The sequence below is a fragment of the Microtus pennsylvanicus genome, chromosome 7 (genome assembly GCF_037038515.1).
Source record: "Microtus pennsylvanicus isolate mMicPen1 chromosome 7, mMicPen1.hap1, whole genome shotgun sequence".
Taxonomy (NCBI): Eukaryota; Metazoa; Chordata; class Mammalia; order Rodentia; family Cricetidae; genus Microtus; species Microtus pennsylvanicus.
In genome coordinates this window covers 68,623,094-68,650,048 of record NC_134585.1, presented here as the reverse complement: position 1 = coordinate 68,650,048, position 26,955 = coordinate 68,623,094, and the positions used below count along the sequence as shown (strand labels likewise).

Here is a 26,955-nt window from a genome sequence, read left to right as displayed (position 1 = left end):
AAGCTCTGTCTAGGAAAGCAAGTGTTGTCAAGCACTCTGCCCTGCATGTGGATGACTGCTCTGAGTTATATTTATGGAACAGACTGAACTGTCAAGCTGAAACCCGGGACAAACAGGAGGCTGTGTGTGTGTGAACAGTCGCACACCCACCCCTCAGCCCCTTTTCTCCAGCAGTGTTCTGGAAGAGCCACACGAGGCTTCCTCTAGTGATACCCCCACAGCAGTTACCCATCACCTACTGAGATTTGAAGGAAAATGCCAAACGGGATGAAAAGATTACTGGGAATATTTTATGAAATCTAAATTTATCTTCAGTTGGGAGAATGGGTGGGGTGAGAGGCAGGCAGGAAACACAACCTTCTCTGTAAAGAGCCTACAGGCTGACAGGATGGGGGAGTGGCCAAGGATGCAGACACCTTCAGGGGCAGCAAAGTGGGAACTTCAGCTTAAACATCAGGACCAGTAACTAACTAGACCAAGTGAACTGGAATATATTTTAGTGTTAAGCTAGTGAATGAATTATGTTCATTTAGTACCTTCCCTGGTACCAGGATCACTTCATGCTGGCAAAGCATCACTAGACCCCGCCTAGTCCACAAAGATGGGTGAAATATTGAAGCCCCTCTCACCGCCGACACACATCTCGGTAGGTATGAAGACTCTCATAAGGAAGTGCATGATGAATTTAATTCACAGGTACGGCTTAGTCTCTCCTTTAGCTTCTGCCACACTGTCAAGCACCCACATTGACTGCAAGGAAGGGAGCGATGCTCATTTCTCCAAAGTCAGCACCCGGTCTCTCTTTCCTTGTTGACGCTTCCCAACAGAAGGCGCTCTGTGCACACGAACACGGTCCACAGGCAAGATCTGAGCCAGTGGCGGCTGAGTTCGGGTGTTCCTAGGTTGGCACAGAAAGCCAGAGATACGCGGAGGAGCACCTGGCTCCATTCCTCCCTTGAGACCGTGCAAAGCTTTTAAAGTTGTGTGGACTCATTAGAAAAGTCCTTTAGGGACCGCCGAGAGAGTTTAGCAGCTAATAGCACTGGTTGTTCTTCCAAACTACTCAGGTTTGTTTTCCAGCGCCCACATGGCAGCTCAGAACTGTCAAAAACTCCAGTTCCAAGGGATCCATACTCTCTTCTGCCTTGTAGGGCACCAGGCATACATGTGGTGCACAGACATCTGTGCAGACAAAACACTCATGCTCATTAAAATAAATGAGGAAACAAATAAATGGCCTTTTCCCCTGGACACGGTGGTGCCCACTTGCAATCCCGGTGCTCTCACGGCAGACACAGGAAGATTGCAAGTTTAAGGATGGCCTGGGCTACCTGGCAAGACTCGGTCTTTCCAAAGAAAAGAGGACAGGAGTGGGTTGTGTACAAGATGAGGGGTGTGATGAGCATCCGGGTACCATGTGGAGCCCCTCTCCATAGTTACAAATAATCTTTGACGTGCAGACTATGCAGAGCTGAGGGTGTAGCACCCCCAGGAACCTGGGGGCTCACCGTAGACCACAGTCACTGTGCCGCTCGTTCCCAGGCAGAGCCTCCTGGACTCAGTGATTCTTTAGCCTGTTGTTCCTGTGTTATCTAACTGGATATCGGGTTGTGTTCAGATGTAATAACGGCAAGCAACTGTGACCCCCCCCCCCAGATGACTCAGAACTTATGCCAAGACACGCTTATTGGTGTTTCTAGAGACCGATTAGCATGCTCTAACGGCGTGACTGCAGAGCGTCCCTGCCTACAGGAAAGGAGCGAGCACTGTTTCCACGTTGGTCCTGTATCTAATTATCATCACCTTGCCAGTGTCATGGTGGTAGGCCTTACAAACGTCTTGCCTGCTTATGGTTTGACTGTCGAACGCTCCCTACCAGCCCCTGTATTTAAAGTTAAGGCCTCCTTAGGAGGTGGGCCACTGGGAGGGGGGCCTTGAGGCTGATAGCCCAGCTCCATTTTCCTCAGGTTTCTGCCCCCCAGTTCTGCTGAGGTGTACGGAAGGTCAGGAGTCCCAGGCCCAGCTCCCACTTCCTTTAATCCCTTTACTGCCTTGCTTCCCCCTCCATGATGACCTATGGCAAAAATCATGAGCCAAAATAAATGCTTCCTCCTCAGACTAAGTCAGGTTGTTTGGGCCCCAATGACAAAAGTAACCACTGCACCCCTTGAGGTATTAGATGCCCTTATAACAGAGTCCTCCCAACCTTCCCTCCCACTCCCCCCGCCCCCACTACTTCCAAGCCACCCCCACACAGGTCCATGCCTTACAGGGGGTTGCTCCTTGTCTCTTTTGTTCAGCTGTAGGAGGGCACAGCGAACACTAGTCCCCTTTCAGGATGCAGCCTTCATCAGATACCCATTGCCAAGGTTGAAGCTTGAACTCTCTCCCTGCACAGCTGCGAAGAATGTTCTCTGTAAATGTGCAGGATCTGGGGCTCTATTGGAGCAGCACAGAGTGCCCACCATCCTGCCATGTTCGCAGGCTTGTGGGGCCAGTTCTCACTCTCTGACATCCATTTCTGACTTTTAGGATTAGTAATTCATCACACAGTAAGCCTCCACCAAACTATGCAGAGCTCTGGGGCCTGGGCATGCTTCACTGGGTGGAGATTTGTGGCAGTCACAGCACCAGGGCTAAGCGTCTCTAAGTGTGGCTATGGCTGGAGCGATAGGAATGGGGGTCCCCCCATGCCCCTTTCTGTGTTCTAGAACACAGAGATAATTACCTTGTGCATTCCTTATTCAAAACTTGTACCCGTGGAATGAAAACAAAATGATGGCTTTATGAGTTTTGGTGTGGATGGGAGCTTCAGGTACCTTGAGACACCTTGCATATATCCCTACGGCAGCCTGGCAGGTGCAAATTGCTGAGTAACTCCAAATATGGGTCCCATAAACCTGCCATTCATTTAGATGTACAGTATGCATTTTTGTTTCCAATCAAATGCGGTTGGAGAAAATTAAGATCCAGGCTTGCTCTTGACAAATTTTACATTACTTTATGGCCAATTTCCTTCTGATGCAATGGGAATGGAAGCTTCCCTTCCCTTAGATGTTGTTAACGAAGGTGATTTCAAAGAATGGTAATTGTGTTCTCTATAGCAAAATGGGAAATGAGAGGAGGGAAAACCACCCTTGACTAAGCTAGGCCTACACCTGGTAAGATGTACTATGTGACGAAGCCCTCCCCAGACAAGAGTGCAGTCTGCCTACCCCCTGGAGAGCTATAGCACTGTAAGGGTCCTCAGAGCACCTCTATCCCAGATCCTGCTGGCTGTGCTGCAGGGGGACAGTTTCATGCCCACCGTCACCAGCACGCACTGTGGTGTCTCTACCAACAGCTTGCTTCAGCCCTCACCAGAACATCGCTGCTTCCTGTTTTTGCACAAGTCGGCATGTGGCATTAAGATGCACAGCAAGGTTTGAAATTGGACGAAGTTGAGCTGCCATCTGGGATCATCCCTGGACTCTGCAGCCCTTGAACCACAAACCTTCTGCTGTATTCTGACTGAGCACTCTGGTGGCAAGCTTAGAATACTGTCACAGGCAGAAGCCTGTGTTGTCTTCATCCTCTGGCTGCCAATGTCACTGACTCTGATCACAGTACTAGTTTGCTAGTTTGAACAACAGTCCCCTTTCCTGTAACCAAGAACTACTTTAATCATGTTTACTGATTCTAGAATGATCCAGCAGAAACATACTGAGGTAAATTGTGTCTCTATTTTACAACTGATTTCAGGATAAATGCAATCCCTGGAGCATGCTCAGTTTCCTATCTAAACCTCCATAACGTCTTGATATCTATTTCTCTGCTTTTACCGATGGATGTAAATTTCACAGAGTTGGGGGTTATTGCTTTACTTGTCATTTGCTGCCTCCTGCCACCCCTTCCCCGTGTTAGGTACAAGGTAGGCCCATGCATACAACAAACTAAGGAATGAATACACATTGGTTAGTCACTCATCAGACTTAAGCTAGAAGTTATAAGAGCTCATTACAAAAGAACTGGACATGCTCTCTTGCTTTGACATCTGGTCTACCATTCTGGAAGGTTCATTAATTGAAGTCTGTCTTCAAGAGACTTAGAAATTAAGGCTAGGTATGTGCAGTTGTACCGACCCCACTTAATCATCTTTGTCCATTCTTACGATTAATGTGCTTATTAGCTGGATTTATTTGAATATCTTCATAACATGTATTATCACCTATCAGTATGGCAATTTCTCAGAAAATTAGGAAACAACTTCCTCAAGACCCAGTAATACCACTTTTGGGTATATACCCAAAGGGTGCTCAATTGTACCACAAGGACATGTGCTCAGCTATGTTCATAGCAGTACTGTTTGTCATTGCCAGAACCTGGAAACAACCTAAATGCCCCTCGACCAAAGAATAGATAAAGAAAATGTGGTACAGTTACACAATGGAGTACTACACCGCAGAAAAATTAATGACGTCTTGAAATTCAGGATCTAGAAAACATCATATTGAGTGAGGTAACCAAGACCCAGAAAGACAAATATTATATGTACTCACTCATAAGTGACTTTTAGACATAAAGCAAAGAAAACCAGCCTACAATTCACAATCCCAGAGAACCTAGACAACAATGAGGGCACTAAGAGAGATAAACATGGATCTAATCTATATGGGAAGTAGAAAATGACAAGATTTCCTGAGTAAATTGGGAGCATGGGGACCATGGAAGAGGGTTGAAAGGAGGGTAGAGGCAGGTTAGGGGTGCAGAGAAAAATGTAGAGCTCAATAATATCATAAAAAATATGTATAATCACAGCCAGCCTCTGTCTACCTAGTACTCAACAAGGATTTCCTGAGATTTGATGCCTACAAAACATAATATCACTAAATTATGTACAAGAAGGTAGACGAGACTGGGAGACATGTAAGGAAACCATTGGAGATACCATGGGATCTGAAAATGCACACAGCTACAAAGAATAGCTTAGCCTCACTGGGGTATGATGCTAATATAGCCATGCAGAGTGGAAGCACATTTTTGTCAACAACAAACTGTGTATACAGGGGTGGTCCCAGAAGATAATAAGGCCAGGGCACTGTCTTGTTTGGTACACGCACACTCCGTGATGTGTGAAGAACATCAAAACTCTCAGGGCCAAGTGCTGTCTGACAGTACTTACTCCTCTAGTGGGCGGGGGTTGGTCTCTTGTCTCTTTCCCCTTTCCCTCTTATGCTTACTGCATAGCAGGTGCTCCTCGTGAATGAGATGACTGATGTGGGCAGTCTGGAAGAGTATCTCCTTCCTCAGCATGTGGGTTCTATCTTGTGGTTTAGATAAGGATGCTGAGGCTGGGTCGTAATGAACAAGTAGGTCTGTGTCCGGCAACATAAGAGAAGGATATTTCCTTTTAAGATAAGTTTTTCTTTGAATCACTTGTATGTGCCTGCATGTGGTCACGTGTACCTGAGTGCGGTTGCCGACTGAGAGAAGAAGAGGCAGTCTAATCCTCTGGAGCTGTTGTGAGTCACCTAGTGTGGATGCAGGGGACTGAAGTTGAGTCCTTTGCTAGAGTAGTGGCTGCTTTAATTTTGAGTCATCTCCTGCCCCTGGAAGGGTGTTTTCTGTGGAAGGAACAGCAGGGACATGTGGATGAGCAACACAGGCGCCCAGAGTGTGTGGAGCCTGGGCCCAGGAGAGCTGCCAGGGCTGAAGCTGGGCACACACAGGCAGTCCCTCTAAGCGATGGGCCAGCATTTCAATGGAAGCTTGCAAGAAACATAAGTCAGTCTGTAAGAAGATTCGCAGTAATAGTCAGCTGAGATGTCCCATATGTGCAATTCATTTTCAGAATATGCTTCTTATAAGAAATAATTGTTTAACTCTGCACTTAAGGCCGAGAACTCTCAGCGTCTGCCTGGATCTGAGACACTGCAGATAGCACCATAGCCGCAAAGAGAGAAAATAATAATAATAAAGTTTTCTTTTCATTCCGAGCTTCAGAAACTGTCAAGGTTAATTCTCTCCCTTATAGTTCTAAAAGAGTTTCTTTCCTGCCTGGAGTAATTCAGAGGAGGTATTCCTTCTCTGAGGGGAGGGGAGGCTGTGGGCTTTGCAGAGGGACGGTCCTTCGAACTCATGGTTGGCTGAGTCTCTAGATGGCACGTCTTCCCTGGGCTGTAGCACTGTCTGCGTGTAATTAAACACCCTCCCCTTGGTTTGATTATGCGGGTTAATTTTTATCAACTAGACACAAACCTAGGCAAATCTGAGGTAGGGAACCCTCAACTGAGATAAATGCCTCCCCCGGATTGGCCTGTCTGTGTTTCTGTGGGACATTTTCTTTGCTAACGATTGATGTGGGAGGGCCCATACCACTGTGGGCAGGGTCAGCTCGGAAGGTAGACCTCGGGTGTGTGAGCCATGAGGGAGGTGTGGAGAGTAAGCTAGTGAGAAGCACTCCTGCAGGGCTAGCTCTTCCTCTGTTCCTGCTTGAGTTCCTGCCCCACTTCCCTCAGTTCCTATCTGGGAGCAAAACCACGTATGTAGAGTTAACCCGTTTGTTCCCCCGAGTTGGTTTTGGTCAGTGTTTTTATCACAGAAACAAGAAGCTAACTAGGGCAGACATCAGTTTCAGTGAGTGTATACTATGATGTTTGGGGGATGACTGAGGGATACGTGCAACTGAGCTGGAAAAGACACAGAGTGTTCAGTGCTCAGTGGACCACGGTTCTGTTGGAGCGCACAGGGAAATACAGGTAAGGAGACCTGGCCTGTGAAGTTTCAGAGGGAAACAAAGCCTATCAATCATGGCTCTTTCTGTCTCCCTCTCTTTCTCTGTATGAATGTGGAGTGTGTGTGTGGTATGTATGAGTGTGCAGAACAGTACACAATGGAGTCAGGGATCAGCCCTCAGGAATTGGTCTCGACCATCTACCTTGTTTTGGGGACAGGGTGTTCCTTCTGTCCTGTGACTGCACACATATACCAGGCTCGCTGGTCCCAGGACCTTCTGGGAAATTCTCCTGCCTTCTCCCCCCATTTCTTTGAGGATGGTTGGGATTACAGAAGCATGCTCTTGGGTTTTATGTAGGTTTAGGGGGTCAGCTTCAGGTCTTCAGGCTTGTGCTGCAAGCAGCAAGCGACACACAAAGCCACCTTCCCAGCTTGCCTCAGTGACTCTTCACGGCCAAATCTACTCTGAGTTGCAAATTGTTCCAATTACATTGGTGCCCTGTATTCTGCGCCCTTAGAGTAGCTGTGGCAAGCACAGCCATTGGTGGAAGACCCTTTTCAACTATCTGGAGGCATATTCTCATATTCATTTCAGAATAATGAGATGTTTAAATATTTATTTCTTTCCAATAACTGGGTAGGCCTAGGCTCTTCATTTTAATAAATTCTGTCCAAATACCGGCAAGTCACTGCTCAGGAGATATTGGCCCCGAATCCCCTCATGATAATGGAGCACACATCAGGATCACATGTCATCCCCAGCTGCAACTAGCCGTGACCTTGGGCAAATCACACAACTATTCAGGAATGCCTTTTGATAATTTTTAAAAGTTGCCTGTGTAACTCAAAAATCCTGAATATGTCTTAAGAGATCGGATTAGTTCAAAAACATAGAAATGAGTTAACTACTGAACTATAAATTGTGGTGGGGGAGATTGGTATTTAGGAAATGACCTCTGCAGCAACTCTAAATGGTCAGACATTTGACATAGGCTACTTTTAGAAGAAATTAAAATATTTATATAGACAGGGTTTATTTGACAAATATTTATTGCAGACCCAGGAATTATGCTAAAACCTGGAAATATGACATACACACAGAAAATAGTCCGGTCTCCAAAAGCCAGTTGCCAAGCCGGGAGGCAGACATTTCATAGAATTCTAGATATGAAGACCAAACATCTAGCCCTGGTCTAACCTGGGCTACATGACAAGGAGGGCTTTCTGTGGATGGGATGTCTCAGCTGGGAACACACTTCCTGTGATTTTTGTCTGGGAAGTTATAATGATTGGAACACACAGTAAAAATATTTATTTGTCCAATGCTGGCCTAAACATTTAAGATGGAAGGATTACGCGGAAGAGAATCTGAATGCAGCGTATAAATGTCGTCACCACCCACATTTTGCCTAATCATGCGTTCACTGACTTCCAGGAGAGTGCTTTTCCTACATCAAGTTCAAGAGCAGAGGGGACACTCTTCCCTATGAGAAAGTCATTCATTGTCTCCCTAGCTTAAGAAGCTGCACAGCTGCTGCCAGAGTACACAGTCTGGAAACTTGCTGACTCTCTCCTATCCCACTTCAATCTCGGAAGTCCACCTGCTGCTGCCTGGCCCTAAGGTGATGGACGTGCACCTTGCACACAGGTCAAGTAGGCCCATGACAGACAACAAGTGCTGTCCGCTGGCTGATGAGATCATCTCCACAGTCACCAAACGAAAGGTACAGGGTTTAGCTTAAATGTGACACTGAGACCACGCTACAGAGGAAACTAAGCCGTTCAGGAGACTGCCTCACAGGGGAGTGTCATAAACTTAACATCTTGAATGTAGAAATCAATCCCCTTGGCAATAGTTTTGATACCCACCTTGTTGAATGACTAGTTATCAGAGCATGCGCCCACCCCAATCTATAGATGGGGTTAAACAATACAATGGTAGTTTTATGTGCTCTATTCTGTATAGAAGGCTTTATTTATATGCTCCTACTGTAGTAACAGCATTTAGCTCAGTTTGTTGTCGAGCAAACAGCACGGACGCTGCCCTCTGTGAGTCAGTGTGCCTTGGCTGTCTATTGCCTCCCACATTGTCATTCAGCCCTGGCTTTATTGTTTAACTGCTTTCTCCTTTGTCTGTCTTTTCCAAGGAGATCAAAGGCCCTTTGAGGATAGGGATTGTGTTCTTCCTTCAGTGCCCAGTCCTGAAACTGTTCAGCCTTCAGTGAGCATTTGCCAGGGCCTGCAATGAGCTCCAAACCTCCAGAACAAATCACTGTGAGGCTAAGACACTCCTGACAGTAACTCTCCAGCTTTAATATGTACAGGAATCACAAGGAAGCCTGTTAGGTGGACTCCCACGTCTTGTTCCCAACGCTTTTTGTTTTGAATTTTTAAAATTTTTTTCTTCTCCATGGATATACTTATAGTTATTGTTTTTCTTGCAAAAATAAATTTAGGAAAACAAGACCTACAAGGCCTTGGGACCACACTGATATTTCCCGTGGAGGAAACATGCGTGTAAAGTGGAGTGCTCAGCTCTGCCCCCACGTTCTGATCTCTTTCAGTACATATGAATTACATACCCACTAGTGCCAAGTTCTACTCCATCCAGTTCTTGGAGTTACACTGGTTAAGAAGATGGACAAAGACGTTACCATGACAGCACTAGATTGTCCTCAGAGGGGATCTGACAGACAGCTTTAAGTTTACTTAAATTAAGGTATTATGAGATACAAGGAAAGAAAAACAAAATGTGGCTCATTAAAAGATGACATCACCTGAGGTCCTGTGAGAAGAAAGACTTTGGGAAGGGGCTTCCCATGAGAAGGAGGGCAGATCCTGAAGGAAGAAACTTCACAGGGGGCAGCCTACAGTCCCTCACCAAGGACACAAAGCTGGAGTGATGTTGGCACTGCCTCCATTGCAAAATTCCTACCTGTCACAGCAGTGTGGGGGTCAGTATTTTAACTATTGTCACACAAATCTTTCTTCTGTTAAAAGTAGCCATATTATTGAAATTTTAAATTAAAATTAAACCCTTTACTTTTATAAGAGAGAGAGAGATGGAGAGAGTGAGTATGTGAGTATGCACTGTGATTCACTCGTAGAAGTCAGAGGGCAGCTTGCGGGAGTACATTCTCTCCTTTCCCCACATGGCTCCTGAGGATGCACTCAGGGCATGCCAGCAAGTGCCTCTCCCTGCCAAGCCAGCCCATCTGCCCACACTGTTGAAACTCTTCACTGGCAGAAGCTGCTTGACCTCGTGGCTCCTTTTCTGTGTAATTTCATCGGTGTTGGCAGACCGGGTGTGCTAGTACCTGAGCATGGAAATTAGCTCATGCAGAATTTTCTGGACACCGAAATGATTTATCACTGATTGGATTACTCAAATGTCATCAAATGGAGCTTAATAAATGGTGTCAACTTGTCGTTAAGCATTTATAGACTTTCTAAAGAGGGACCCTTCGTCCATAGCTTTGAAAGAAGTTAGAGGACGTATTGGTTTTCTCCTGATTATTTTTTAGTTGCTGAAATGACTTGTCCATACTTCCTGGGGACATCTGCATATTAATAACAACAGCACAATCACCAAAAAATACCAAATAACCCAGTGCCCGAGAAAGAAAAGCACAGGTCCAAACGTGCTGTCGGCCTGTGGCAACTCCCACCTGAGGCTGCTCGTGAAGTGTAGAGGTATCTGCAGGGCCTCAGCTCTAGGGTCCTTTTACTGTCTTGTCCTTAGCCTGTGCAGAAAAGGGTAGGGCAGGTGACAGACAGGTGGGCCTTCTGTGATAAGGGTTTTTGAAGCAGGAATCAGCTGCACTGTAATTCCCAAGGTCTACCAGATGGAAAATGGCTTTTTCTACCTAGAAAGATCTAGGCTCGAAATAGAATTGAGTTCTCTCTCTTTTCTTGGTGCTGGAAGACTTGGTTCCTTCCTCTGAGAGCTGCTTGATTGAATGTGTTGAGAGAGAGAGCATGCACATGTATGTGTGTGTGTGCACGTGTGTGGTCTCTGTGTGTATCTATTTTGTTTGGTTACATTATGCTACAATAATGAGGAAATTTTCCCAGGATATGAAAATTGGTTTCTTCTCTTGTACTTGGGCAGTCATGTTAGCCGTCAGTGGCTTCCAAAACTGACAACACAGAGGATAATCACTAAATACAGATGCAGGGACTGTGCTGACACAGACCCAATGGGGCAGGAATGAGTGGGAGGGAAGAGAGACTGGGAAAGAGGGCGGCTCTACTGGGCAGAACAGCAACATCCTGGCCTTCTGTGTGTATACTCATGCCGGGATTATAATTCCTATCTTCTTGTCTATGAACGCGGGAGGAGAGGGAGAAGGGCCTATTATGGCAGACAAAAGGATGTTTTAATCTTCACATGCACCCACCTGACTCAGCCTATCATTGAACAAAAGCACATCATAATTTAATCTCAATAATAATTTAGTCCATAGTCATAGGCGACAAGCCTATCAAAGCAGACAACCTATAATTTGTAAAATTCATGTGCTGGGGATTAGGGCCACCTGTTGAATTTAATCTTTGAGTTATAATGTTAATTCCGTCGTGTAAATGCACATAAACACCACATCTCTATCTGTCTTTGGGACCTGGAGCTGTGGAGATGTGAACGGTTTCTTCATGGTATCTACAGGTCTCTCTAGGTTCTATGAATCAAGAGTAAACTCGATGTCCGTTTGAGTTCTGATCAGGATGCAGGGGCATATGGTTTTGGGGTTGCCTCATTCCAGGGTATCTGTGATTTTTCTGAGACCTGATGTGAGAGAGAAGAAGAGAAAGGGGGACATGGTGCCATGTGACAGTGTGGTCAGGACAGGAGAGGTTTTGTTCCCTACCCCCTGCCGTGTTAACTGGAGTAAAGTTCTTCTCTGCAGACACCCTAACAAATGATTTCAAGCCTTACCTGATGGAGACTGTGGACAGTCTCAAGCAAAACTGAAGCCACCAATAGCTTTTAGGTGTTTGTAGGGGTGTGTGCCTCAGGTGCCCACTGGGAGTGAGAGCTCCGTCCATTTGCTGGCCAGAGCCACAGAGGGTAAAGTGGGCCATTGGACAGGTTGGCCTCAGCTCCTTGGGACAAAGGGACATGGCCCACTGATGTAGAACATCTTGGGTTTGCACTTGTTGCTTTGCCTGGTGTCATCTGTGCTCTGGTGCAACCTCGGAGTGGGACTTGTGAGACGGGCCCTTGCTTTTTTCCTTTCTCCTTCTTTCCTTTCTTCTCCCTTCCTTCATTCTTTTCTCCCTTTATCCTTGCTTTTTCTTCCTTCTTCCTTCCCTCCCTCCTTCCTTCTTTCTCCTTCTTTTCTTATTTCCTTCTTTTATTCCTTCTTCTCTTCTTCCTCCTTTGTTCCCTCCTCCTTTCTTCTTTGCTCCCCTCCTTTCTTCCTTTCCTCCTTCCTCCATTCCTTATTGTTTTCCCCTTTCTCCTTTCCTTCTGTTTCCCTTCCTTCCTCAGCTCCCTCCCTCCCTTCTCTCCCTCCCTTCCCTCTTTTCTTTCTTTCCTTTCTTCCTTCCTTCCTTCCTTTTCTTTTTTCTTTCCTGTCTCTCTTGGATTTTTGGCACAAGGTGCCCTATGTTACTCAGACTGACCTCAAATTTGCCATTCTTCAGCCTTAGCCCACAGTGTTGGGTTTGCCAGAGTGTGCATACTGGGAGATGGTGGTTTTTAAGGAACAAATTGCATCGATACGGATAATTTATACAGAGAAGACCTCCATCTGCCAAGAATTTCCATTTGCATGTAGCATTTCTTAAAACACGGAAAGGTCATTGTTCATCCTAATCACACAAGGCCCCGATACCCTGAAAATATTAACAGCACACCTGTTTGCATAAGCATTTTTTTAAAGATTACTGTTAAACTCTTAGTCCTCCTAGTTGGGGATAGTTGAACACTAGGTTCCAGAAGAAAGAAAGTATTAGGAATATCATCTCATATCCATCAGAGCTTGCAGGGTCTTGATCTTTAGACATTCCCTGTTCATGAATGGTTCCACAATTTGAGGTGGGTTCCCACTAAAGAACAAGTGTGAAATCCACCACCATACCTTATTGATCACATGCCAGTGGCCCACACAGAACGCCACATCCATCCCCAGGCAGAAGCCAGGGCTAAAGTTCCCCACACCTGCAGGCCTTATCAGCAGCCCGCACATGCAGACCCCAGCACGAAATCAATCAGCAACCAAGGCGAACCGAAATTATAATTGTTAAGCCTCTGCACTGGAGTTTTAAGTCTACCCCAAATGGGCACCTCCTCCTGTTCACATCTCAGAAGTCTCCCTAGTACAACTTTCATATTGTCAAAGAAACATTGCTTGCCTCTCAGAGGATGTGAGCTCCTCCTTGGTGCACCCCACAGCACCGTTTACAGCCAGCGCTGGCTTCACCTAGTAGTGCATCTTGCTCCACTCATCTCGGGGCACGCCTTAATTTCATCAGGCATTCAGGGATGGGAAAGCTGAGTCCTGCATATGAAGCCCCTTTGGGTTCTTCACATCTGTAGCATTCTACACAGCACAGGTGAGTGGCAATACTTGGATTGTCACTTAAAGTCTGACTTACTCATGTGTGACAAGAGCAATCTTCTCACACAGAAGGAACATCTGCAAATATTACTTTGGTTCACGATCATAACATGCAGTAAAAGAGTTGAGAGCTTTCAAGTCATCTTCTAGGTTTATAGACACAGAATGGAAGTGTGTGTGTGTGTGTGTGTGTGTGTGTGTTTAATAAAAACACACTAGCAATTTCAAATAATCAGAGATGAATTTAAACTGTATTAAAATATCACTGGAATCAGGAAACTTGATTTGGTTTCTCCCAGTGGCTTCCTGTACTGAAACCGGAGACTTGTTAGTCTAAGGAAAGGAGGTTCAATTTAAAGGGAAAAAACCCAGCTTATTAATTATTAGCCAAGCCATGCAGTAGCTTCCCGGAAGGCAAAGGAAAACAGGCTTTCTAGCCAATGGGAGCTGTGTATGCCTCCAGCCCTCTGTGCCTGCCAGAACTGGGCTCCCCAGGGGCTGGGGCCTTTCAGCCCAGAGCAGTACCCAGCAGAGATCAGAGGGGGGAACCTGAGGACTGAGTTGTGACGGGGGCTCTTTCTTGTTCCCTCTGGAAGTGCAGGAGGAACCATGGTTATTAGACCCTGAGATTCATGTTTCCTCTCACCCGGGCAGTACTGGTTTAGAATACGCCAGGCTCCAGCAACTGGACATCCATCAGCAGCTGCTATTGCTAGGGCTCAGGATTCTAGTCCAGGATCTTTGAGGTTTGGGGTCCACTCACCTCATTCCTATTCCCTGATGAACTTTGCATCCTCCTCGGAATAGCAATTCATAGCTAGCACACACCCCTCCCTGCCCCAACTGGTGCACACTACCTTCTAGCCTCCGAACTAACACCTTCTCTCCTGTGCCTCACCGCCCCAGCAGAGAGGAACGGTAAGGTGTACAGGGTGCCCAGGCCAAGCGGTGGCCGGCAGGATGGCGCACAAGCTGTCACCTTGTGGTCTGCTACACCAAGGTATCCATCCAACTGCGGGTGTCCGGCGGGGGCGGTCCTACGTGGCTGGGGACTGCTCTCTGCTGGCTGCACGCTGCCGGCAGTCGCCTGCTGCTGTTGTTGCTGCTGCTGCTGCTGCTGCGGGGGCCGCTCCTTCTGGCTGCCGAGGCTGCTGTACACGAGCAACAAGCTGGTGCACATGGTAGTGAGCACTAAACACACTGCCAGACCATGGTGCTGCAGGCGGGAGGGCGGGCAAGAGAGAGAAGACAGCGACTGAGCACTGAGCGTGCAGCCGGGAAGCTTGCAGCTCCTATTGACAGGCACAGGTCCTGGGCAGTCGGGATCAGAGGTGACATGGTCCAGTACACCTGCCGGGGATGCACTTACAGCCCGCCTCTCACAGTGGTGACCTGCGGTGAGGGTGAGCATGCTCGCCCTGGGCAATTTGGGGAGGAAGGTCTGGTCCCCACCTATGCTGCTGGGATCTCATCCGTCTGCACACCATCTCTTCTGGGCCCCCGGGGCTTCCCGCAGCGATCCCCGCTAAGTTTGAAATCCGACAAGGAAACCAAGAAAGTCGATGATGGTCCCTTCTCCCCGCCCCTCTGCCCCTCCGAGTTTGTGCCCAGCAGTGGCTGTGGGGCACCTTCCTTTCCGAAGAGGTCAGCCTGTTCCTCTGCTCTCCAGTCGCTCCTTGGATCACTCATTAAAGATCCAGGAGCCCAGGCATCTCTAGTGTTTATCCCGGGGTTCCAAGCCAGGTAGAAAGTTGTCACCCATGACAAGCGACCTTTTGCCACAGGGCTAGGTACCTGGCCAGGCTTCTACGGGCATCCCCTGGGACATAGAGTCCCGGGGGTCCTTGCCTCTGCCTGGTGGAGTTGGAACAACAGACTCACCATCAAGGTCTTCATTTTGAGCGCCTCTTTTGTGCGGGATTCTCAGGCAAGCGCGTCCGGAGCCACTTTTTCTTGGAGGCTGTCCATGGTGGGTGATGGGGCAGAGGTGCCTCGGATGCTTGCCTGGCGGCCGGCGGGCAGCTGAGCGGGAGCAGAAGCCTCGCGACCTGGGAAGCGCTGCTGTGGCAGAGATTAGAGGAGAATTAAAACTGAGCCGGACCCTCCGAGTCTCAGCGATCCACACACTGCCTCCTGCCGCCGCCTGCTGGGTCCTAGAGTCCTCTGCAGTCCCCCTCCCAGCCCCCAAACCATCTTTTCAGTGATGTGGAATTTCTGGGGCGAGACAGTTAACCGCAAGGGTGTACCCACTTCTTGGTTTGGAGATTTATTATCTTTTCATGGAACCATCAAGCTAAAAAGGACTCAGAACCCAATTCGATCCTGAACATGGTGGTCATTTGAAAATTTACTAACGAAAATTTCAGTTTTATGATTCTATTAAAAACAAGTTAACTTCCCAAATGCCAATAGATCTATTTATATTTGCATTTTGTGATTGCTGCTTGGAAAATGTTACCTTAGAATTATTTTTCTGAAAAATTATGTCAGTGCAATTTCTAGTTGTTTTCGAATGTCCTTTTCCTCCTTAATTTTGTTTTGACAAATTGTTAGTCTCATGCTTCCTTTGGACCGTACTCTTTCATGTAAATGACTTCATTCATCATTTGCTTCCAAGAACACAATTTATATTTCTACTCAACCTTTGAGGTCCCCAGTACTTACTTAAACAATTTCAAAGTTTTGGAAACAGTCAGTGCATCCTACCCATGTGATTAACCAGGACCGCAGAGTCTTCCTAATCGCAGTGAAGATGTACTAGCTGGTGAAGATAAAAACATGATTTTTTTAATCATATAAGCCTGGTGCTTCACTTGTGCTGTGTAATCTAATCCACTGACATTCACGATTTCACGTTCAGAACTTAGATTAAACTAAAAAATTAAATCTGACCACTGTTCAGTGTTGAGTTTGCATCTGGCCGGTTCTAAGGCTGCTCTCATCCCTACAGCCAATCAGAGCATGGCTGAGCTAGCTGTTTAGCTGAAAACGTATTTCTTGTGGAATTGTTCAGTAGGGACAGTTGTCTCCGTGTCTCTCTTCACACTGGACCTATAGCACTGAGGCTAAAGATCACATTAAGGCAGGGATGATGCTCAGCCCACCTGGACCACGGGCACAGGGAGTTCTTTCTGGGGGCCAGCACAGGCATTGCAAGCTTATCTTTTTTTTTTTTTTTTAAATCTTCCCTAGTCTACCGCTGGACAGGTGACACAGCCAGTATTATTTTTAACTGAAGAGGCCTACTTCCAGGCTACCAAAGTTAAAATGATTGGTTCAGTAATGAACATTCAGGAGACAGAAACACACGCTATGGAGCCTTTTAGGGAAAATACAAAAAATTCAAAGCACTGTCCAACATTGCCAGCCGTGCAGTTAGCTTTTTATTCAGTTTGTGCTGTGGGCATGAATAGTGCCCGTTGTGTGGGCAGGGAAAGCAGCAGCTGGAGGAGAATCTTATCGGGTCTTGGCAGTTCTTTATTGTATGGCTGCACTTGACACTCAAATTAATGAAACAAAGGACCGACCTGATGAATCATTGCAAGCAGATTATCTGTGTTTTTCCAACGCTGCTTGGGAGACGCAGCTAGACGGAGCTCCTTCCTTCCTCAGATTGCTCTCCCTCCATCTAGCAAGTTGCCCAAGTGACCAATAAAACACTTCTCATGTATTTTGCCCTCCAAACAGAGACATCACACTCATGACTTAGGCCATGGCAGCACGTTGGACATCTGTTCCGCGGTGTGTCCGACCAGACCCGTTAAGCTTGTGCTTTATTCCCTCCTGGGACTGCAGTTAGTTGTTCACAAAATTACTCACAAAATGAGTAGAGTATATTTAACATTTTAATGCCGAGCTTGATTTGAAGGACTTCAAGGCGTCTGGCTTTCCAGTTTCAGTATTTGATTCGGATGGTGCAAGTCTTGGCGGGATTCTGGTTTGGGAGTCAAATGGACAAGGTAGGGCCAGAGGAGGGCAGAAAAAATAATGAATGGCAGTTAATTCAACTTGATGATTGTTTAATGATCAATTAAGCAATTGATCTCTTTAGGAAGCACAGAGGCGAATCAAGCACAGCATTTTCCCTCTAAGGATTCAGGTGTGTGTGTGTGTGTGTAGAAAACTTAATGAACAGACTATGAAAGAGATCTATAGAGTCAACAAACATACTTATCAAAGATCTACTTTGTTAAGGGCCTACTGTGTTCTGGTACTAGGTGGTGCCTGGGTCTGCTGGTCTCAGGGAATTTGCAGTCTGTATTCAGGTAAATGCTGTGCACTTTTATGCCACAGAATAGGGAACGATCAATGAATAGATTTGTTTCTCAGCTTTGTCTCCCTGCTTTCTTAAGATTGGAGGGGTTCTCCTTTAATCCCAGCACTTGGGATGGACAGGCAAGTGGGTCTCTGTGCGTCTGAGACCAGGGTAGTCTACGTATGGAGTCAAGTCAAGACTACATGGTGAGACCCTGTTATTGTGGAATAATCCTCTTGTACACTGTGAGGATTTGTCACTGGGGTTAATTTAATTAAAAAACTGACTGGCCAGTAGTTAGACAGGACAGCCAGACACAGAGAGGCTGGGAAGAAGAAGGGTGGAGTCTGAGGAGTTGCCAGACAGGAAGGAAGTAGGACATGCAGGAGAGGTAAAGGCCCCTAGCCTTGGGGTAGCGCATAGATTAATATAAATGGGTTAATTTAAGTTATAAGAGTTAGTTAGTAATAAGTCTGTGCTATCAGCCAAGCATTTGATAATTAACATTAAGCTGCTGTGTGGTTATTGTGGGAGTGGTTCCCCAGACATAGAGAAGCTCCACGTATACCCTTTCTTAAAAAAATACTCAAGAAGTGTGAGATTTTAAGAGTATCCACCTATACTTATATAAACCTTTCAGTTATTAATCTGAATAGCCAGAACAAACACAAAATAGGCAAATTCATGAATACTAGATTTACTTGGAGGCAAGCAGACAGGTATACAAGTCAGTGAAGATGTTTGGTTCATCTTGCTTTTGTAGCTCAGGACAGAGTGAGCAGAAGAGTCACAGTTTGTCTCTCAAAACCCAGGGAGCTGAGACAGATTTCTCACCATTTAAAATTTTGCTACATTTCTGCCTCTCCTGCTATCATATCCAATCAAATTGGTTCCTATTTTTGAAAAAAAAGAGACTGGAAAATAAATTGAGTGTTGCACAATGTAGTTCGTGTGATAAAAATAAGCTGAGAATTTACGAAACAAGGCAAGTCCCTGGTGATGAGAGAGAGGTGGAATCCGCATGGGGACTTAAAGAACAAAGGAGCATAGAGCTACTGGAGGTGGGGGAAGGCCACAGGCAAACTGCCTAGGAGCTCTGCTGTGGTTCCTAAGCGATTATTCAGAGAAAGGTCTAGCACAATTTTAAGTGGTCTTAAGACTAAAAACCCAGAGTCAGATATAGGAGTTAGTGCTGAAAGATCAGAGAAGCAGAGCAGCCAGCCATGAGTTCTTATCTCTACCGAATCCTCAGACTGAAGGGGCGATCATGTCCGTACGAATCCTCAGGCTGAATGCCTTGAGCTCCTATCTCTTCCTGCCTTACATCCCTCTCTCTGCTCAGCCATATTCATTCCTGTCTCCATCTCTCTAGTGTCCAGATTAAGGGCATGTGTCTCCCTGGGATTAAAGGTGTGAGCCTGGCTCTGTTTCTCTTTGAGACTGAATCAACCTAGTGTAGCCCAGGGTGGCCTTGAATTCACAGAGATCTGTCTGCCTCTGCCTCCTGAGTGCTAGGATTAAAGATGTGTGCCACCACTGCCTGGCCTCTATGGCTGACTAGTGTGGCTAGCTCTGTTGTCTGATCCTTAGGCAAGCTTTATTTGTTAGATCACAAACACAATATCACCACAAAAAGGTTCGTGCTTTCTGTGCATAGTGAGTATGCACAGTGCACATATAGAACTCATAGGACAACCTCAAGTGTTGATTCTCTGGTATTCTCACCTTTTCTTTGAGATGTTATCTCTCATTGGCCGGGAATTTTGCCATGTAGGCCAAGCTAGCTGGGCCTGGGAACAGCCAAGGATCCAGCTGCCTTGACCTCCTATCTTGCTGTTGTGAGGATCTAAATGCAGGCCCTCAGACTTGAGAGGCAAATTCTCAGCTGACTGAGGCATCTGTCCTAGCCCATCATACATTTCTAAGACAGATGAAAACCATGAGTTAACGTAACATACGTTGATAGGGAGTTATGGCTGCTTTTTACATTATGGTGCCAGGGAAAAGGAAGACATTTCTGCAAGGTACGAGAAACGCAAACTTTCCAATAATGATAGTAAGTCCTAGAACATGTTTGACATTTATTCATCTGTGCTATAAGCTTTACTAACTTTCTTCTGGGCTGTCAGAACTCTGATTCTAACTCTTAGCATTTACTAGCTCCAAGAACATGGCATCTTATTCAGCTGTACTTTAACTGTGTGTGAGAGTTTGTATGTATGAGTTTATGTCTGAGTGTGTGTGAGTCAGTGTATGTGAGTGTGTGAGAGTTTGTGTCTGAGTGTGTGAGAGTTTGTGTGTGTGAGTTTGTACGTGAGTTTGTGCCTGAGCATGTATGTGAGTTGGTTGTGTGAGTGTGTGAGTTTCTGTGGATGGCTGTGTAAGCATGCCACAGGACACGTGGAGGTCAGAGGACAGCCTTGGGTGCTGATCCTCATGTTTTACCTTGTTTGGCACAGGGTTTCTTGCTGGACTGACATGGGTACTCCCGGGCATTCTCCTGTCTCCACCTCTGGTTTGCAGGAATGTGGGGTGACAGGCATGCCTGGCTTGCATTTGTGTTCTGCAGATTCTAGTTCAGGTCCTCAAACCTGCACAGCAAGAACTGTACCCAATGGGCCACCCCACCAGCCCCAGTACAAGGCCTTTGAAAAGGACAGGAACAGCACTGGTGGGATTTGACGCTGGTTTGAAGGGGCGGAGTCGGAGAGTGTGGGTTTAGATGTTGTCATCTAAACGTTGAATGAGATGTCAAGGCACTTACAGTTCAGTAGCTCTGTTGGGCTGAGATGCAAGAGCTGGGCACCTTGAATGTGATCCACTGGGAATGAGCCAGCACAGAGAAGAATCCAGACCTGAGCTCCGAGGGCTTCCCATTTCATGTGGCAGGACGAGGACTTGTGAGCATCAGCCACAATACTGTGATTTAGGTGGCTGATTATTTTCAGTTTGGATAGATTTTCCATGCTAAGACAGTTAGTCATTTATGTTCTCAAAAATACTTTTCAAATTCTATTATCATACCAAATGTATTTAATCATATTTATTTCTGTAGTTATTGCCAAGCCTCCCTTCCAAACTATAAATTTCTTTAGAACTGGGACAATGTTTCATTGCTATTATATCCACCAACCCTACCACAAAACTGAGAGTGGTAATATTAATCACTGACATTTATCCATCCCTTACTTTGTACCAGCATGATTCAGAGAACTTTACATATATTAACTCATAGAGGCTTCTGTTGCTTTTTTTTTTTAACTGCTGTGATCCAAACACCCGACAAGAAGTAACTTAAGAAGGGGAAGGTTCATTTCAGCTTACAGTTTGGAGGATGCAGTCCGTCACAGCGGGAAAGGCTTGCAGGCAGAGCAGGAAGCTGTCAGGGTTACACCCCTGGTCAGGAAGCAGCCATGAGCACTGCTCAGCCCCTCTCTGCTTCCCCTCCCAGCTCAATAGACGAGTGCCTTCCACATTTGGGGTCGCTCTTCACTCTTCAGTTAGACTTCTCTGCAAACATCCTGAAGACACTTCCAGGAGTGTGTCCCAGTGTTGCATTGCTTTCTTTTTCATTGTTGTGACCACAAACCCAACAAGAAGCAGTTTATGGAAGGAAATGTCTATTTCTGTCATGGTTCCAGGAGGATACAGTCCGTTGTGGCTGGGAAGGAAGGAACAGGAGTGAGACTCTTGATATAGGATCTGATATATAATACCGATTCTATTGCAGCCATAGGATGAGGAAGCAGAGAGTGAACAGGAAGTAAGGCCAGGCTAAAACACCCCTACTGACCCACTTTCTCCAGTGAAGTTCCACCCACTAATGGTCATGACCTTCCCAAACAGAGCCAGAGGCCAGCCATCCAGTGTTGAAATGGATAAGCCTATGGGGGACATTTCATCAGAGCACACGGCAATGGCTTGTTAATTCTAAAGGTTGTGACTGAAGATTAAGTATCGTAAGACCCCAAACAGCTACTTGAGGAAAGAATTTTCATTGTCTCTGTATTGCAAACAAATGAACCAAAAGTCAGACTCAATGCCCTATCAACAGATAGCAAAGTGACGGTTTAGTTTTATAGGTAGTGCTTAAAAATACTTATTAAAAACAAATGCATAGGAATTTTATAAAAGCTCTCACATGCAGGTTCTTGTACTGACTTCTAACTTTGACTAATTTGGGAGAAATTATTCAATATGTAATCTGTAAGATAGCGTAACTAAAGGCAATTCTCATTCTATGATGTGTACCTATTGATACTTTTACTTTTCAAGATCTATACCTACTGGGGTGGTGGATCTGGGGATCAAGTGCTTATCCTATAAACATGAGGGCTAAAGAGTTCAGATCCTAGCACCCACCTGTGATCCCAAATGCAAGGGAGGCAGAGACAGGAACTGGCTAGCCAAGCTAGCTTAAATGCTGAGCTCCAGGCCCTAAATTTACAAGGCTCAGAGTGATGGAGAACGACACCAAAGCCAACCTCAGGTCTCCATACATGTGCACCGTATGTATACATGCACCTCCACACACATGCACACCCCACACACATCCACAAAGAGGTATATATACATAGGAGACATGTAATATTCACTGTGTGCTTGGCCGAGTGCTGACAATCGTTGTATAGACTGTGTCCATTGCTCCAGACCTCACCAGGATGCTACCCAGCCACCGTATTGCCCAGCACCCCACAAAGCAGCAGGGAAACCCTGTTTTGATCTCAGTGAGTAGAGGTTAGCCTCCTCTGCTCTGTAGCAGTAGAGACAGCACCACAGCAGACCTGCGTTTTTGTCTTACTTCTCTCGGCTAGGGTCATATTTCATGGTCTCTCCATGCTGAATATATTAAGAGCTTGTTTTTTTTCATTCCTTGGCATTATGGTGTAAAAACAGCACAGGTTTAAAATCTGTTTCCTGTTAGCATGCCTTTGGACTGTTGCCTGTTGGTTATGAATAAAGCTAAGAAGACTATTCTTACATAGGTCCTTTTGTGGGTTTGTGTTTACATTTTTCTTGTGTGACTCCCAAGAAATGCATTTCTTGGGCCACAGGTTAATCTAGAAGGCTCTAATGAGTGGTTGTTCAAGGGGATACGAACCCCTTTGCACAAGGAATGAGAGTCTGCATAGTTGCTCATTCTAGTCAGTTCCTAGTGCAGCTGGCTTTTAAATGTCTTTTGTCTTCACAATGACTTCTCTAACTCTTGAGAGGGTGTAAAGAGAAAATCCTTGCCTACAACCCCAGGTCTTCACGACAGTGTGACCACAATGCTTTTTTCAGCACAAGAACCCCTGGAACAAGCTGGGGAGGTATTACTTTCGGAATTGGCAGTGTTTCCAATCGCTGATTCAGTCCGGAGATGCTGTCAACCTCCTGGTCCTTCACATCTCAGCCTGGATCCCTCCACCAGCAGCCCTGCCTCCTGAAGTGTAGGTGAAGGGAGGGCCTGTGTGGTAGTTTTAATGTAATTGGTCCCCATAAGCACATAGAGAGTGGCACTTTTAGGAGGCGTTGCTCTGTTGGAGTAGATGTGATCTTGTTGGAGGAAGTGTGTCATTGTGGGGGTGGGCTTTGAGGGTTCCTATGCTCTAGATACCAACCAGTTTCACAGTCCCCTTCCAACTGCCTTTTGATCAAGATGTAGCCAGCACCACGCCTACCTACACAGCCGCCATGCTTCCTTGTCATGACAATGGACTGAACCTCTGAAACTGTAAGCGAGCCACCTCGATTAAATGTTTTCTTCATAAGACTTGCTGAGGTCATTGTGTCTCTTCACAACAATAGAAACCCTAACTAAGATAGCTTCTCTTTAAATGCTTATGTTGCTAGGTGGTGGTGGAGCATGCCTTTAATTCTAGCACTCGGGAGGCAGAGGCAGGTGGATTTCTGTGAGTTCGAGATCAGCCTGGTCTACAAGAGCTAGTTCCAGTACAGGCTTCAAAGCCACAGAGAAATCCTGTCTCAAAAATAAATAAATAAATACTTATATTTTTGTTTCTTCTTTTAAGACAAAATCTCCATATATAGTTCAGGCTGGTCTTGACCCCATGATCCCCCTGCCTCAGCCTCCTTAATGCAGGGATTTCAGGCCTATTTCACAGTGCTAGGCTGTCAGGCTCCTCTTCACTGCTTTAATCTTGGAACAGCACAGACCAGGAATGTCCCAGTCTCTGACACTTAAGTGTCATGTGACTAAGAGAAGCCATTGATGACTATTCTCAATTTTCTCATTTGTAGCAGGTGGATAGCCAAACTGCTCTAGCAGAGTGGCTGCATAGGCAAAATACACTAATTACATAAAGTGTCCATCACTCTTCTGGGTACACAGATGGATCAATCTACAGGCGCATTTTTCACAGGGGACTGCCTGTGTTGTAGAAAGGGAAGCATAGCCATTCTTCAAATGCTTATTGAGCTTGTAATAAAAATAATAGTTAATACGTATCTCTGCCTGCTGTCGGGCCGTGTGCTCGTGGCAGACGGCGGCTTATTTAATCCTCACAACGACTCTCTGAGGTAAGTGGGAGCAACATCTCCGTTTCACCAACAAGGAGACAGAGGAGGAGAGCTATGCAGCCATTTCTCCGAAGACTGGAAAGTGACAAACCAAGGTCTGGCCAGGCTCATTTGTCAACTGCGTCCTCCCGTCACCTCAGTTCACTGTTTTTAAAATACTCTGTCTCAGGCCAGTCACCTGAAGTGCACAGAAAAGTCAGACCATGCTTACACAGGGGACCGCCACCCCAGCATCCAGAGCATAGGCTGAGTAACAGTAGAAGATAAAGAAGGGCCACAGTTGCACGCACAGCGGCTGGAGAGTGGTCAGACAGGATCTGAGGAGGGGGGAATGCTTGGCTGTCTGGCAGGGATTTCCAGAAGCAGAAAACCCGCCAGGGTTTCTAGGCAGAGGAGGAACACAGACACATCATGGAGTGTAGAACCTCATCTCAGGGGCTGGGAGAAGACCAGCTGTAGTGAGGTGGGGGGTGTTGCATCCACGAGGCTCCTGTACAGTTGTGCAGCCTTTGCTTTCCCTTGGCATCCACACTGAAGTGGGACCACAGGTATTTCCATGCATACATTCTCAACATCCCTGAAAATGACTTGCAAGTAGTTTGCTTTATACACATCAGAATATTGTAGGAGTCACAGTAGCAATAGCTTTCCCAGTGTGCACAGAAGCTGACTCAGTGACTTTGTGGGTGCGAGGTGGAGACAGGAACCAAGAAGGGCACATTTGCAGAGGAAAAGGCATGGCTAAAAGTTGCCAAAATTCCAGTAAAGAAGCTGACCAGAGCAATGTTTGTTGGAATGGATTTTAAATGTCCAGTGGGCTGTGCAGGTGTGGGAACCCGAGTTCAGATCCCCAGCATCTACCTAAGAAGGCATGGCTGTCTCCCCATTGCTGGGAGGAGAGGCAGAGACTAGAGATGCAAGGATCACAGACACCAGCCAAGCAAAAACAAAGCATAAAACAGGAGCTCCAAGTTCAGTGAGAAACCCTGTCTCAGAGAAGTGGATCTTCCCTGCTCATCTACTGCCTCTCCCCAAACACACACTTATTTGGACATATGTGTCAGCCACACACACACACACAGACTAAGGCAAGTATTGTCACATTAGCTAGAGGGGCTCAAATTCTAACTTTTCTAAGTAGACTTGAAAATATAAAACATTGCTTTTTGGTATAAGCATCCAAGGCACATTTCAGAACGATATGTGATAATTTTTTAAAAATGGCTGACAGCCGGGCAGTGGTGGCGCACGCCTTTAATCCCAGCACTTGGGAGGCAGAGGCAGGTGGATCTCTGTGAGTTCGAGACCAGCCTGGTCTACAAGAGCTAGTTCCAGGACAGGCTCCAAAACCACAGAGAAACCCTGTCTCGAAAAAAACCAAAAAATAAAAATAAAAATGGCTGACAGCTTGTCTCAGCACGAGTCTTCTCAGAAGCACAGCCTGGATAAGGGTCTCTGGGCACATATGTGTTTGGTAGGGGAGTAGCCTTGGCAGGGACGGTGTTGGCAGGGAAGGTGGCCAGTACCCAGTAGTCAAGCACTTTCCTGCTGGAAGCAATGGAGCTCTACTCTGCTGTGGGGGGAGTGGATTATGGCAGTAGGCATAGACCCTGGGCCTCAGCTACTCCTTCTGGGAGAGGCTGCTTTGGGGTGAGGTCACATGGGTGCGTGCACAGTCATCAGCACCCATGGCAAGGCAGGCAGGCTGAAGAGCCTGGGGGAAATTCCTCTTGCAGATATGCAGGTGCTGGGGGCTTGGAGTCTCTGGCTTGCACTGAAGTAGTGACATGGGGCACGGGCAGAGTAGCACATCTGTGCATGGTGATGACTCCTCGGAGCTTTAGAGCATTAGCGTTCCTCATGTCTTGGAACCTCCCTCATAGCAGAACTTGCCTCTTGCGGCAGAAGGAAAGACGTGAGGCTGGGAAGCTTGTGTTCATACCCACCCTTCTCTTGGTCTTCCTGCTCATGTGTTTAGATGTCTTTTTTTTAAAGATTTATTTATTATGTATACAGTATTGTGTCTGCCTGCAGGCCAGAAGAGGGCACCAGATCTCATTATAGATGGTTGTGAGCCACCATGTGGTTGCTGGGAACCCAACTCAGGACCTCTGAAAGAGCAGGCAAGCCGGGCGATGGTGGCGCACGCCTTTAATCCGAGCACTTGGGAGGCAGAGACAGGTGGATCTCTGTGAGTTCGAGACCAGCCTGGTCTACAGAGCTAGTTCCAGGACAGGCTCCAAAGCCACAGAGAAACCCTGTCTCGAAAAACAAAAAAAAAAAAAAAAAAAAAACAAAACAAACAACAAAAAAAGAGCAGGCAGTGCTCTTAACTACCAAACCATCTCTCCAGCCAATAGATGTCTGTCTTTTGAGCTCTATTGTGAACGGTTGAGTTTAGAGGCTTAGTGTTGTTTGCCTTTGCTCTTCACCTTAGCGAACAGAATGTATTTCATGTATACACTTGTGAAAGAGTTTAAAGCTTTAACTGTTAAGATGAGGTGTGGGAGAGTCAAGTCACACCCAGCTGCTTGTGACATGACTTGAACTCAACTTTCCTGTCTTCCTCTTGCAGAGTTCTGAACCAAGACACAGCCCAGCAAGGCACCTTGGCTAACCTTTGCTGGAGATGTCTAAACTTGACGTGTGTAGAGCATGTGAAGTGCTTGTGGATGCATGGAAAGGAGGGAACACTTGTTCTCCACAGCTAGTCTTTAGAATCCCAGGGCCATTGAACACGGTGTAGTTTTAATTCTGTTATGATTTTACAGGAGTACTATACCTATAGGAATGGGGGAATGAGAAGAAGGGGAAGGGACATTAGCTAAATTCATGTTAATAATAAACATATTAACATAAAGGAAAAACAAAAATTCAGTAGAAGAGTTTTGATTTAAGAAT

The 26,955-nt window shown here is 46.2% G+C and overlaps 1 protein-coding gene across 1 annotated transcript in view; it reads right to left on the bottom strand.

Moving 5' to 3' along the window:
• The window catches only part of St6galnac5 (ST6 N-acetylgalactosaminide alpha-2,6-sialyltransferase 5), a 143,853-nt gene extending 128,316 nt beyond the window's left edge, over window positions 1-15,537 (bottom strand). Inside the window, exons 1-2 of the mRNA XM_075981043.1 lie at window positions 15,159-15,537; window positions 14,257-14,493 (exon numbers count right to left, since the gene is read on the bottom strand). Coding sequence (XP_075837158.1) covers window positions 14,257-14,493; window positions 15,159-15,173 — 252 coding nt within the window. The 5' untranslated portion in view covers window positions 15,174-15,537. The remainder of the gene's footprint in view (window positions 1-14,256; window positions 14,494-15,158) is intronic.
• Between the last annotated feature and the right edge of the window lie 11,418 nt (window positions 15,538-26,955).